This window comes from Nerophis ophidion, linkage group LG12 (genome assembly GCF_033978795.1).
Source record: "Nerophis ophidion isolate RoL-2023_Sa linkage group LG12, RoL_Noph_v1.0, whole genome shotgun sequence".
Classification (NCBI taxonomy): domain Eukaryota; kingdom Metazoa; phylum Chordata; class Actinopteri; order Syngnathiformes; family Syngnathidae; genus Nerophis; species Nerophis ophidion.
The window spans coordinates 3,120,111-3,135,020 of NC_084622.1; the positions used below are offsets into that span (position 1 = coordinate 3,120,111).

Here is a 14,910-nt window from a genome sequence, read left to right on the forward strand (position 1 = left end):
AGAAGACCCTGCCCCAAGTGGAGGAGTTCAAGTACCTAGGAGTCTTGTTCACGAGTGAGGGAAGAGTGGATCGTGAGATCGACACGCAGATCGGTGCGGCGTCTTCAGTAATGCGGACGTCGTACCGATCCGTTGTGGTGAAGAAGGAGCTGAGCCGGAAGGCAAAGCTCTCAATTTACCGGTCGATCTACGTTCCCATCCTCACCTATGGTCATGAGCTTTGGGTCATGACCAAAAGGATAAGATCACGGGTACAAGCGGCCGAAATGAGTTTCCTCCGCCGTGTGGCGGGGCTCTCCCTTAGAGATAGGGTGAGAAGTTCTGCCATCCGGGAGGAACTCAAAGTAAAGCCGCTGCTCCTTCACATCGAGAGGAGCCAGATGAGGTGGTTCGGGCATCTGGTCAGGATGCCACTCGAACGCCTCCCTAGGGAGGTGTTTAGGGCACGTCCAACCGGTAGGAGGCCACGGGGAAGACCCAGGACACGTTGGGAAGACTATGTCTCCCGGCTGGCCTGGGAACGCCTCGGGATCCCCCGGGAAGAGCTAGACGAAGTGGCTGGGGAGAGGGAAGTCTGGGTTTCCCTGCTTTGGCTGTTGCCCCCGCGACCCGACCTCGCATAAGCGGAAGATGATGGATAGTTTGTCTCTGATAAGCATATTAGCTTTGAAATTTGAATTTATGTTTGTTTATTGTGTAGACAAAGCGGGAACAACTACGTATAACAATACTTTAACTCTTTATTGCTGAAATAGCACAATTGTCATCCCAGTCCTACCTATGGTGCTAGGGGTAATGTTGTATTAACTTTTAGCAACTCACCAGCGTCCTCACTTCCTAGTTTACATGTATTTATATATTTATTTAACATTTATTAATCCTGAGTAAGGCAATCAAAAACATATTTACATTTGCAATGCTGACCTAGCAAAGACGCAGTATTTCCATGACAGAGATCGGTAAATGTGATGATAATGTCTCCTCGTCTCTCATATACAAAAAAAAATTAGTGCGATGAATCGCTCTCAAGAGTTAACACACGTTGTTAATGTGCAGTAGTAAATGTGTTAGTATATAAATTAATGTTTAGGTTGGACAAACACTTTTCAAAAACATACACAGAGAATTTCTGCAACGTGTGGACGACAGACCAGACAGTGGACAATAAGGATGCCTTTGGTGGTGATTATTTCTGTAATATAATCAATTCTTGACATTATTAGTCATAATTAATCAAAACAGTACGGTAATTTGACAATGAGTTTGGAGTGTGTGCCTTTACTGTCATCTAGTGTCTACTTTTAAGCCAGTGTGGTGTAAAACAAGTACAACATCAACACATTATTTGTTTTCAACCCTTGTATTATGTTGGAAAAAATGACATTGATTATGTTGCGGGTTGTTTTGACCCGTCCTGTGTAAATGCACACAAAACAGTCAAGAAAACAGGTTAAACCAATAACATTTTTATTTTAGGTTATATAAACATTTAGAAAAGTGACATACAATACATTTTCTATTCCAATTGTATTATGTTAAGGGTCAATTTGACCCATTTCAGTTTTTGTGTTGATCAAAGTACTGGTTATCCTTTCTTTTTCTTGCTGAAATCTGGTGACTTTTCCTCATCTAGGGTCATGAACTGGTGTGTAAATCTGGACACTTTGTTGTGTAGTGGAATGTTTGTGCAGAGTTTGTATAAAAAGATGATGTTGCGAGTCATTTTGACCCAGGCGCTTTAATGTGGGTAAATAGCTGTTCAGATCCAAAAATAAACATGTCTCCTTGATGTACTTTTTACTTTGATGTACAATTGTTTGTATTTTGATTGTCTCTGAGACCCAGAGCCAGGTGTGTGAAGAGAGGGAACTTTCTCACACTTGTCCTTGTCTCCTCAGATGTCATCCTTCTGGAGCTCATTTTTGGTGAGTTTGTCAAAGAGATGACATGAGAACAGTGACAAGGACAAGTTTGAGAAAGTTCCCTCTCTTCACACACAAGGCTCTGGGTCTCAGAGGCGATGAAAATACAAACAATTGTACATCAAAGTAAAAAGTACATCAAAGAGACTTGTTTATTTTGGTTATTTACCCACATTAAAGCGTATGGGTCAAAATGACCCGCAACATCATCTTTGTATACAAACTATGCAAGACATTCCACTACTCAACAAAGTGTCCAGATTTTACACACAAGTTAATGACCCTAGATGAGGAAAAGTCACCAAATTTCAGCAAGAAAAAGAAAGGATAACCAATATTTTGATAAACACAAAAACTAAAATGGGTCAAATTGACCCTCAACATAATAGAAGGGTTAATTTTTTGTTGAAATCCTGTGATTTTTGAGAAACACTTCAAATATTGATAGCAAATTCATAAAAATCCTAGATAATTATTATTGATATTAATAACCCACGAAACTTTGCAATTTTTGCCACAAGTTTATAAAAAAGATGCTGCGAATTCCAAGCATTTCAGGTTAAAGCAATCCAAAAAATTGTGGGAACTGAAAAGATGACTGCACATTTAGAATCAGTGACTATTTAAATATTACTGATTTACTACAAATTAGTGCTGTCAAACGATTAATTTCTCAGATTAAGCAAACTTTTTGAATAGTTACAATGACTAACAGTTGACAATCGTATACTTCTCTGATGGCTGTCGATGAGTCTTTTTGACAGAGGACGCCTCAAACGGGTTCAGCATTCAGAGGTTTTTTTAAACTAGTTGTGGTTCAAAAATAACAAAAATTATTGTGGCTATGTATGCAGATGACCTTAGTACGGGGGTCAGCAACACGCAGCTCTTTAGCGCCGCCTAAGTGGCTCCCTGGACCTCTTTCAGAGATGTATGAAATGGAAAAAGATTAAGAAAAAAAATATTTTTGTTTGAATGTATTCTCTGTAGGAGAACTAACATGACACAAACCTTGCTAATTGTTAGAAATCCCACAGTTTATGTTACACATGCTTCACTGATGAGGATATTTAGCGAGCACCATTTTGTCCTACTAATATCAGCGATCCTTGAACTCATCGTAGCTTATTTACAACTGTCTCCGATGTTGCCGCAGAAAGACGTGTTTTATGCCAGTCCTTCGTCTCATTTTGTCCACCAAACGTTTTATGCTGTGTGTGAATGCACAAAGGTGAGCTTTGTGGATTTTATTGATTTGTTGGAGTGCTTATCAGTTATATTTGGTCAATCCATGACTGCAAGCTAATCGGTGCTAACATGCTGTTTAGGCTAGCTTTGTGTACATATTGCATCATTATGCCTCATTCGTCGGTATATTGGAGCGCATTTAATTTCCTTTACTTATGTCCTATCCATCCATCCATCCATCCATCCATCCATCATCTTCCGCTTATCCGAGGTCGGGTCGCGGGGGCAACAGCCTAAGCAGGGAAGCCCAGACTTCCCTCTCCCCAGCCACTTCGTCGAGCTCTTCCCGGGGGATCCCGAGGCGTTCCCAGGCCAGCCGGGAGACACAGTCTTCCCAACGTGTCCTGGGTCTTCCCCGTGGCCTCCTACCGGTTGGACGTGCCCTAAACACCTCCCTAGGGAGGCGTTCGGGTGGCATCCTGACCAGATGCCCGAACCACCTCATCTGGCTCCTCTCCATGTGAAGGACCAGCGGCTTTACTTTGAGTTCCTCCCGGATGGCAGAGCTTCTCACCCTATCTCTAAGGGAGAGCCCCGCCACCCGGCGGAGGAAACTCATTTTGGCAGCTTGTACCCGTGATCTTATCCTTTCGGTCATGACCCAAAGCTCATGACCATAGGTGAGGATGGGAACGTAGATCGACCGGTAAATTGAGAGCTTTGCCTTCCGGCTCAGCTCCTTCTTCACCACAACGGATCGGTACAACGTCCGCATTGCTGAAGACGCCGCACCGATCCGCCTGTCGATCTCACGATCCACTCTTCCCTCACCCGTGAACAAGACTCCTAGGTACTTGAACTCCTCCACTTGGGGCAGTCCTATATATATATTTAATTTATATTTGCATCCCTCATAACATATAATCTGTAAGTAATATTAGCTGCATTTCTCAAAGTTGTTTTGTGTGCCATGTTGTTCCAGACCACAGCACACATTACCCTGCTTGCAAAGATTGTAAAAACATCCATTAGAAGAAGACAGCCTGCCGTTTCCTAAAACTTGGACACACACATCTATACCTTTGGCCATTCTGAGCCAGTATTTTCTAGAAGTTATCTTCATCCTTTGAGAAGCCTCCATTTTGCTAATGATTTCCAATGTTGCAAAAATGTGTAGATTAAAAATTAAAATACAACATTTCTGTCGACGAAAATGTGCGTCAGCCTTTGATAGTAGGCTAATATAGCTAGTATAGACACTTTCATCATGTGTTGCCTTTACTATAACACTTATATAAGGTTGATTAATGATTAATGCAATGATTTATGTGATTGTGTAAATAATCCCATATGTTAACTTTGACAGCTCTATTTAGAACATTACGTTACAAGTGAGTTGAATGGATTCTATACAAGTCATTTATACTTCTTTTGTTATTTATTCCCAACTGACCAACAAAATCAGCATGTTGCAGTTTTTACTTGTTTTTTTTTTCTACATTCTGAACTGAAACAATAAATATTTCACTACTTCAAACTTGGGAGTACGTTACCTGCGAACCTGAATGGCCTTTCTGAGGTTTCCGCATTCAAACCTTGAAAAAAATCTCAAAGAATCTGGCATGTCAGGTGATCTATAAAAAGAGAGAAAGAGCTTATTCTGTGTAGATTCTCAGTCATGCAGCTCATGTACTCAGCATCGGTGGAATCGAGGTAACTTGGCTCTTCTTCTTTGTTGAAGATGTTATGCCTTTCATCCAAAAGGCTTCTTCAGTTCTTTAGAACTCCAATTGTCTCGATTCAACCTTTGCTTAGTACTTTTATTCGTACTTATTATTTACCATCATCATTTTATTAGGGGTGTCTGGATCTGATATTAATATTGGCTGGATTTCAGCAAAAAAAAAAAAAACATGTTTCATATTACTTACATACAAAGTCTATTTGTTACAAAAGTATCCAGTAGCATACAAGTCCGCATCATTAAACTTACTGCGTATTGAGCTTAACTTCATTAATTATTCAGGCTCGCTAAGTGTCTCAAAAACAAATAGAGTCAATTCCAGATGGTTATTAATAAATGGGTTAATGTTAGCATTGTTCTCTATTTCAGTCATTTCACTTGATCTAACCTTTCCTAACATTCCACACAACAAATAATCAAAGCATGTATGATTTGTGTTAATATCGTATCAGATTAATATCGGTATTGGTGAAAAAGTTGAAGACACCCCTAACGTTTGTCATGGTCTTGCATTGGTTTACTATTGAAATGTCGTATACTGTACTATGTAAGACAGGGGTGCCCATTACGTCGATCGCGAGCTACCAGTCGACCGCGGGGGGTGTGTCAGTCGATCTCCAGCCAGGCTTTTAAAAAAAATAGACCTAAAAATTAGTGATCATCAATCTTCACCAAGACGTCACTTAAATGACATTCACGGTACCGGAGGGTCTTGTGAGATGACGCTGGCTGCTGCAAGATCATTATTATGAAAATATGACCGAGAGGAAGGCGAGAAACACTTTTTATTTCAACAGACTCTCGCGCCGTACCTTCCGTCAAAACTCTAAAGGCCGACTGCACATTTCCTACCTTCACAATAAAAGCCCAGCTTCATGCTGCCTGCGCTAACTAAATACAGAGTCTCGGAAAACTGGCGTGCACAAGCGATCCCTCAGAAAGCTGGCGTGCACATCACTTGTGCACGCCAGCTTTCCGAGACTCTTATTTTGTTAGCGCAGGTAGCATGAAGCAGGGCTTTTATTGTGAAGATAGGAAATGTGCAGTCGGCCTTTAGAGTTTTGACGGAAGGGACGGCGCGAAAGTCTGTTGAAATAAAAAGTGTTTATCGCCTTCCTCTCTGTCATTTTTTCATAATAATGAACTGGCAGCAGCCAGCATCATCTCAAAAGACCCTCGGGTGCCGTGAATGTCAATCAAGCAAGCTACGGAATTTGCCGCCAATGTTTTTCTTGTAAAGTGTATGGAAGCTGGATGAATTAGATGCCAAAAACCAACCACTTTCATGTGGTATTGTACAGAAAGGACAACTTTTTTTCTCCTCCATTTGAAAATGTGGGCGTTATCATCATTACTGTCTGATTCCAATCAATGCAAGTCATCAGAATCAGGTAATACACCAACTTATATTCTTGTCTTTGTGAAAGAAAGACATCTATATGTGTTACACATGCTTGTATTATCATTAAACACATTTAACTTGTTTACAAAAATGTCTCTTTCATAAATAAATAAATATAAATGATATATATATAAATGAGGTAGATCCCCTCGAGTTGGTCAATTGAAAAGTAGCTCGCCTGCAGAAAAAGTGTGGGCACCCCTGATGTAAGACATACAAAACTTTGTGGGTTATTGTGTTCTGTTTACCCACCTGTCATCCTCCATGTCAAAGACAACTTGGTTAATGATGTCATCTGTATTCATGAAACGCTGGATATCTTCAATCACTTTCTGCCTGACAAAACAAGTATTGTATGGCATTACAAATGAATTTAGGATTAAGTAATGACTTACAAACCTCTTTGAAAAACATTTTTGACATTGCAGCCTTGCAGAAAGTTGGTCGTTGAATGTTTAAACTTTTCCCCACTGTCACGTCTGTAAATCTGGTTTTATGTTTAATCATGTTTTGTTTTGTTTTCCGGACTCTTGTTCCGTTTTTTTCATTTCCTGGTTTGTTTTGTTACCATGACAACTCATTGCTTTTCACCTTGCCCTCCTAGTCACACCCATGCCCTCAGGCCCGCACCTGTTCCTAATTATTCACAGCCACTATTTAAGTCAATTTCTTTCTGTCCATCAGTCTGGGAACATCACCTTTCATTACCCATGCCGTTCTAACTTTCATTGCCTTACATACCTCATGCCATGCTTTTTGATTCATCCACGCCAAGTAAGTTTTTGTTTGTATTTATGTCTTTGATAGTATCTTTTGTTTTAAGTGTAGTATAGATTTGTATCCCCCACAGAGCGCGTCCTTGGTTGCCTTCTTTTTTTGTATTTTGAGTATTAATAAAAACATCATGTACCTTAATTCACGCCTGGCTCGTCCCATATTCCCTCTGCGTCGAAGGAGCACAAACAATCCAAGTCCAAGCCTGACACCCACCAAGAACAACATTTAAAAAAATGTATAGATTTTGTGCTTTAAGATTGTTTTATGATTTAAACTGACTTCAAGGATTGCTTATAGAATATTCAAGCATACAAAAAGATATCAAAGATAGTAGGCTTGCAGTTATATATAAGAGATTAATTTATGTAGAAACGTATGACCAGGCGGATGCAGGGACCTTTGACTAACTTTTAGTGTGAATAGGGGAAAGAAAAATAAGGCAAGCCCATTATGTTCTTCAATAGACTGGTTGTCGTTGACTTTGCTAAGTCACTGTGTGAATCTATTTGATCAAATCACTGGTGAGCTCTATACTCAGACAAAGTCATTAATAAAGAAACGGTTAAGGTCATCAGAAGCTAACAACACCTATACACACACTTTGTGAATTTCCCCCAACAAATAAATGTAACTGAATGTTAAAAAGAGTCCCCGACAAAGTTTTGTTTCCCTGTGATTAAAAACCAAACGTGTCGAGTGGAGCGAGTCCAGGGTATTGGAATCTGTCACCAAACACTTCCTGGAAGAAAAACGTATTTATCCAAAATATGTAAAGTACTCTTGTTATTTTTTGTATTTTGTGAGTGTTTTTTTGGTCTATTTAACTACATAATGAAGGAGGCCCTAGTTTCAGGAGCTCAGTGGCCGAACATTTAAATGAGGATGTTTCATCAGAAAGTGCCTCGGCAGGATATATCTCTTTGAGACAGTGCTTACATAATTGCAAAGTAAACAAATCGTTTTTCACACTGCACTGTCAATAAATGCATAATTCTGCCCTCAGTACTCATTTCCACCGTGTGCAGCAAGTTAACAGTATGAAGAAAAATAAGCTCCATTTTTTTTTTTTTTTAATTGATATTCCTTCTTTTCGGCCCTCGGGAAGTCCTGTGGGGAGTGCTCAGAGAGTATGGGGTATCGGACTGTCTTATTGTGGCGGTCCCCTCCCTGTATGATCAGTGCCAGAGCTTGGTCCGCATTGCCGGAAGTAAGTCGGACACATTTCCAGTGAGGGTTGGACTCCGCCAAGGCTGTCTTTTGTCACCGATTCTGTTCATAACTTTTATGGACAGAATTTCTAGGCGCAGTCAAGGCGTTGAGGGGTTCCGGTTTGGTAGCCGCAGGATTAGGTCTCTGCTTTTTGCAGATGATGTGGTCCTGATGGTTTCATCTGACCGGGATCTTCAGCTCTCACTGGATCGGTTCGCAGCCGAGTGTGAAGCGACCGGAATGAGAATCAGCACCTCCAAGTCCGAGTCCATGGTTCTCGCCCGGAAAAGGGTGGAATGCCATCTCCGGGTTGGGGAGGAGACCCTGCCCCAAGTGGAGGCGTTCAAGTACCTAAGAGTCTTGTTCACGAGTGGGGGAAGAGTGGATCGTGAGATCGACAGGCGGATCGGTGCGGCGTCTTCAGTAATGCGGACGTTGTACCGATCCGTTGTGGTGAAGAAGGAGCTGAGCCGGAAGGCAAAGCTCTCAATTTACCGGTCGATCTACGTTCCCATCCTCACCTATGGTCATGAGCTTTGGGTCATGACCGAAAGGATAAGATCACGGGTACAAGCGGCCCAAATGAGTTTCCTCCTCTCCCTTAGAGATAGGGTGAGAAGCTCTGCCATCCGGGAGGAACTCAAAGTAAAGCCGCTGCTCCTCCACATCGAGAGGAGCCAGATGAGGTGGTTCGGGCATCTGGTCAGGATGCCACCCGTACGCCTCCCTGGTGTTTAGGGCACGTCCAACTGGTAGGAGGCCACGGGGAAGACCCAGGACACGTTGGGAAGACTATGTCTCCCGGCTGGCCTGGGAACGCCTCGGGATCCCCCGGGAAGAGCTAGACGAAGTGGCTGGGGAGAGGGAAGTCTGGGTTTCCCTGCTTGGGCTGTTGCCCCCGCGACCCGACCTCGGATAAGCGGAAGAAGATGGATGGATGGATGGATGGATGGATGGATGGATGGATGGATTCCTTCTTTTGAATTATTTTCTTTCCTTTGTTTTATATAATTACACTTCTTTCTTCACTTAGGTTTGTAATATTGAAAATATAAACATAGAATACACATAATAAATAAGAGTAATGTCCATTGTGTATTTTACATAAATAAAATAGAAGGTTTAATATATTCACACAATAAAACTACAAATGCTTACAAATGTAGAAATTACACAACATTCACACACCAAACATTATACAGTATGTGACTTATCACTATTACTGTTGTCGCCCTCTCTTGGTCAAATGTAGCACTACATATATTAAACGTGGTTTGATCGTTACTCTCAGACAAAAAAACAACACGACCACGAATACAAAAGACATCACAAAGTAATCAATTTCATTTCCTTCCTTTTGACGAGCATGGCCTGATTTTCAACTCTGTTGAATGTCAGTTTGGGCTGCTGGTGATCAATTTTGTTCGCTCACAGCATTTCGTCACAAGGCAAGTTTCCTTTGCCTTTCAAAGTGCAGGATGTGGCAGATTTCCCCTGTTTTGCCATGGCTAAAAGCGCTGCAGGGGTTTTTGGGCTTGATTCATTTCTATAATCTGTTCCAACCAAATTGTCGGATGACATCCCCATCCTTATTCAATCAAGGTGAGATGCATGATTTTTGATATACAATAAACTTCCACAAGCATAGAAGCAGGAAAGCAGCTGACAGTCCATATTGTCAACATAGGCTCACAAGATTATGATCATGGCGCCGCTATAAATAGTTTGTGTACGTTAGTGCTTATAATAACAATATTACTAATACTTGGTTAATATTCAGGTCACAAAATGTAAATGGAGTATTGTTGGCAGTTTTTGAAATATTTATTGGGTTTTATGGGCGGAATGGAGGACCTCCCACTGGCGCCGTTGCAAGCTAAAAAATATTTACAAGTTAAAATGCATTAAAAAAACACATATTTGTTATCATGTATTTCAATGATTGTGACCTTGGGCAAAATTCCCCCAAAAATGCAGCTTCCCGTTTAATTTTAGTACAATGATAAACATGTTTAATGTATTCTAAGATTTTCAGGTAAAATTAAGTTAAAATTTGAATTTTTTTGTGATCCTCTTCTGAAAAGTATCGAAATACATTTTAAAATATTAATATCGGGAAAACCGTGGATAATATATGCTGTACTAACAGCACAGTCCTGTGTGTGTACAAACCCAGTTTTTGAAGGTGTCTCTGATTCATTTTCCATCCATCCATCCATTATCTACCGCTTATTCCCTATAGGGGCGCGGGTGGCGCTGGTGCCTATCTCAGCTACAATCGGGCGAAAGGCAGTGTACACTCTGGACAAGTCGCCACCTCATCGCAGGGCCAACACAGATAGACAGACAACATTCACACTCACATTCACACACTAGGGACCATTTAGTGTTGCCAATCAACCTATCCCCAGGTGCATGTCTTTAGAGGTGGGAGGGGCCTATCCCCAGGTGCATGTCTTTGGAAGCGGGAGGAAGATTAATTTTACGTTTTATAAAAGAAAATGAGAGAAGTGGTTCCAGAGCCCTTGATGTGCGTCGAAGTGAGTCCGACTATACCCAGCCGGAATTTCTCGACTTCGCGCACTAGCTCAGGCTCCTTCCCCCCCAGTGACGTGACGTTCCACGTCCCAAGAGCTAGCTTCTGTAGCCGAGGATCGGACCGCCAAGTGCCCTGCCTTCGGCTGCCGCCCAGCTCACAATGCACCCGACCTCTATGGCCCCTGCTATGGGTGGTGAGCCCATTGGAGGGGTGACCCACGTTGCCTCTTCGGGCTGTGCCCGGCCGGGCCCCATGGGAACAGGCCCGGCCACCAGGCGCTCGCCATCGTGCCCCACCTCCGGGCCTGGTTCCAGAGGGGGGCCCCGGTGACCCGCGTCCGGGCGAGTGAAATCTGGGTCCATGCTTTTTCTTCTTCATAAAGGTCTTCGAGCTGCTTTTTGTCTGATCCCTCACCTAGAACCTGTTTGCCTTGAGAGACCCTACCAGGGGGCTTTATGCCCCCGGACAACATAGCTCCTAGGATCATTGGGACACACAAACTCCTCTACCACGATAAGGTTGCAGCTCAGAGAGGAGGAAAAGGGTGGAATGCCATCTCCGGGTTGGGGAAGAGACCCTGCCCCAAGTGGAGGAGTTCAAGTACCTAGGAGTCTTGTTCACGAGTGAGGGAAGAGTGGATCGTGAGATCGACAGGCGGATCGGTGCGGCGTCTTCAGTAATGCGGACGTTGTACCGATCCGTTGTGGTGAAGAAGGAGCTGAGCCGGAAGGCAAAGCTCTCAATTTACCAGTCGATCTACGTTCCCATCCTCACCTATGGTCATGAGCTTTGGGTCATGACCGAAAGGATAAGATCACGGGTACAAGCGGCCCAAATGAGTTTCCTCCGCCGTGTGGCGGGGCTCTCCCTTAGAGATAGGGTGAGAAGCTCTGCCATCCGAGAGGAACTCAAAGTAAAGCCGCTGCTCCTTCACATCGAGAGGAGCCAGATGAGGTGGTTCGGGCATCTGGTCAGGATGCCACCCAAACGCCTCCCTAGGGAGGTGTTTAGGGCACGTCCAACTGGTAGGAGGCCACGGGGAAGACCCAGGACACGTTGGGAAGACTATGTCTCTCGGCTGGCCTGGGAACGCCTCGGGATCCCCCGGGAAGAGCTAGACGAAGTGGCTGGGGAGAGGGAAGTCTGGGTTTCCCTGCTTAGGCTGTTGCCCCCGCGACCCGACCTCAGATAAGCGAAAGATGATGGATGGATGGATGGGAAAGAAAATGAGACAGTTTGTGTTTGGTTTGCATTCAATCATTTCATCTGACTCAGCTTACGTGATGTGTCAAAGGGTACCTTTGAACGCCCGGCTTGCGTGTGGCCATGGGTTCATTTTCCGGTTTCGGCACATGACCCAAAAAATCAGGGAATGCCAGGATGTCGAATCCCGGAATAGATTTGGTTTTGACTGCTGCAGCATGGTACATGGTGGGTTCATGGTATGGGATGAAAACGCCTTGTCTTTCAATTAACTTGTCTATTGTTGTGAAATCGTAAGAGTTGTTGTTTTCCTCTTTGTTGTCCTTAAAGTCATTTGCTGGACCAGTCTTGGCTTCCTCCCTAAAAGCAGAAAACAAGTTTCAACTGAAAAGTGTCCTCAATTAATCTGCATTGAAGGAGGAGAGGGAGCAATGATTAATAAATGTTCAGAATAAAAATACATCAACAAAAAACATTTCAAGAAAGTTTAAACATTGATTTGTATTCCATCAATATTGAAATAAGTAATTGATACCTTAGCTACCATGAAGAACACAAATTAATAGGGCTATCTTTAAATATTCTATTTGATTCAGCAGTGGCTGATTCGACCATCAACTTCAAAGTCAAATCGTCTCATATTTAACTTCCCTCCCCTCCAAGGTGTTAACAACCCCATACCCTTGAGTTGGAAGGATAAATTGTATGTGTTCATCATGTCTTTTTTGACTACTAGTTAAATACTTTTGTGCGGACTAATAGTTTTATAAAGTAAGAAATAATTTATATCTGCTTACAATTTTGGCTTTCACCAGAATGTGATAGCGCTTTCTGGTCACTGCTTCCTGGTCTGATGTCACATCATTAATCAGCTGCATGTTTTGGCCTCCTACATCTCTTATTGTATTATGACAAAATAAAATGGTCTGCACACGATAATATTTTTCAAATAGTGGTGGGATGATGTTTCTACATTAAGGACGCGATCAGCCCTCATCGGGCTGTCAGACAGGAAGCTCGCATTGTAATCAGTCGGCCCGCTGGAAATTAGACACAGCGCAGGCCAGGTGTTGCGCTTCTTTCGCAGAGGTATCATTCTGTTGGTTCACAATACGAAAACATTGTTACCAATTTTATTTACTCCATTTATTCAGGTCCAATGTCCTCTTGGTGCTGCGTCAGTGCGAGAACCTCACAAACTGGGGTTTATCTGTCTTTGCAGCGGAAAAGTCGCAAAGCAGATCTTTGTTTTCTTCATTTTAATGAAAGACTAGCTGTGGATGGACAGACAGACAGACGGAATGACCGACGGACGGACGGACCGACGGATGGACCGACGGATGGACCGACCGACCGACGGACGGACGGACGGACGGACGGACGGACGGACGGACCGCCGGACCGACTGACGGACGGACGGACGGACGGACGGACCGACCGACGGACCGACCGACGGACCGACCGACGGACCGACCGACGGACCGACCGACGGACCGACCGACGGACCGACCGACGGACCGACCGACGGACCGACCGACCGACCGACCGACCGACCGACCGACCGACCGACCGACCGACCGACCGACCGACCGACCGACCGACCGACCGACCGACCGACCGACAGACAGATATACTTTAGATAGTACTTTATTGATTCCTTCAGGGAAATTAAAATTCCAGCAGCAGTGTACAGAGTTGAGATCAATTTAAAAAGTAAATAATAGAAACAAAATGAGAAATATTACAATAAGAAAAAAAAATAAAAAGCAACAATGGGAAAAAATATAAGAGTAAAATGAGAACATAAGAGAAACTAGGCAGTCGTGACCATGTTTTGGAAAAGTATTGGACTGTTATTGTTTTGCAACAATATTTATTTTATAAATATATTTAAATGACTTATGCAGGAAGAAGATACAATCCTCCACATGAATAATCTATTATTTTAAAAATGTATTAATTCATCAATATTAATAATATAACAATTCAAATAATGTACCCACTCAATAATTCCTTCAAGTTCCTTCTTTTTCCCCGAACCGGGATTGTTTGAGGTATTCCTTGCCCGGATGTGGGTCAAGATCAGGGGATGTCGATTTGAGTTTGTAAACCCCTTTGAGACTCTTGTGAGTAAGGGCTATATAATAAATAATAATAGATTATTAGCCCATCTACCTAGATAAACCTGATTTTTCCACTGATCTATTCATTTGTTCTCAATCTCTGTCGCTTCCATACGGCATTGTTGAGTGAAATTGAAGTCATATCATTAGATTGGTGATATTCAAGAGTCAAAAAAATGCAAAAATTAAATCCTTACCTGGTCTGTATGACTTTGCTTCCAACTACAGTGCTGGTTTTAAGGAGGCCATTATGACTGTTGAAATCTTTGGCCTTTAAAATTGCAGCATCTGTAAGCCAACATATAGGACAAACCACCAAGTAATAAATCACACATTTTCTGTACTGGATATATTTTTCAACACATCACTGGTATACTGTATTTCAAGCTGGGCAATGGACTGGTGCCTTGGCGTGGCGGAACAGCTTGTGTCTTAATGACCCAGAGACCTATGCTGGCAGGGGGCTTGTACCCCTGGTAGCTCTAAGCAAGCCAGACAGTTCAAAGGCGTGAGACCAGATGAAACCAAGTCCACCTAGCTAGCCTGGCAGCAGGGACTTCTAGGCTGAGTTCAGGGCGCGTCTGCTGTCACAGCACCTGAATTGGCCTGTCTCAGTCGCTTAGTGAGCAGAAGAGCACATCACCAATGTTCACGGGGCAATAGACCTAGTTTGTTGGTCACTGCGGGGTAACTCATATGCAACACCAACTGTCACACACTTGTGTTCCGTCAGAACCTGTAGCACTGAGTCCAGAGAGGGAGGTTTGTGTTGGGCAAGCATGCTTTCAAAAAATTCTGCATCT

General features: G+C 43.0%; 1 protein-coding gene across 1 annotated transcript in view; it reads right to left on the bottom strand.

Annotated features, from left to right (window-relative positions):
• Positions 1 to 14,888, bottom strand: part of LOC133563734 (cytosolic carboxypeptidase 4-like) — an 84,508-nt gene extending 69,620 nt beyond the window's left edge. Inside the window, exons 1-5 of the mRNA XM_061918035.1 lie at positions 14,817 to 14,888; positions 14,305 to 14,450; positions 12,081 to 12,344; positions 6,509 to 6,592; positions 4,664 to 4,744 (exon numbers count right to left, since the gene is read on the bottom strand). Of these exons, the coding sequence (XP_061774019.1) occupies positions 4,664 to 4,744; positions 6,509 to 6,592; positions 12,081 to 12,344; positions 14,305 to 14,450; positions 14,817 to 14,888 (647 nt within the window). The remainder of the gene's footprint in view (positions 1 to 4,663; positions 4,745 to 6,508; positions 6,593 to 12,080; positions 12,345 to 14,304; positions 14,451 to 14,816) is intronic.
• Between the last annotated feature and the right edge of the window lie 22 nt (positions 14,889 to 14,910).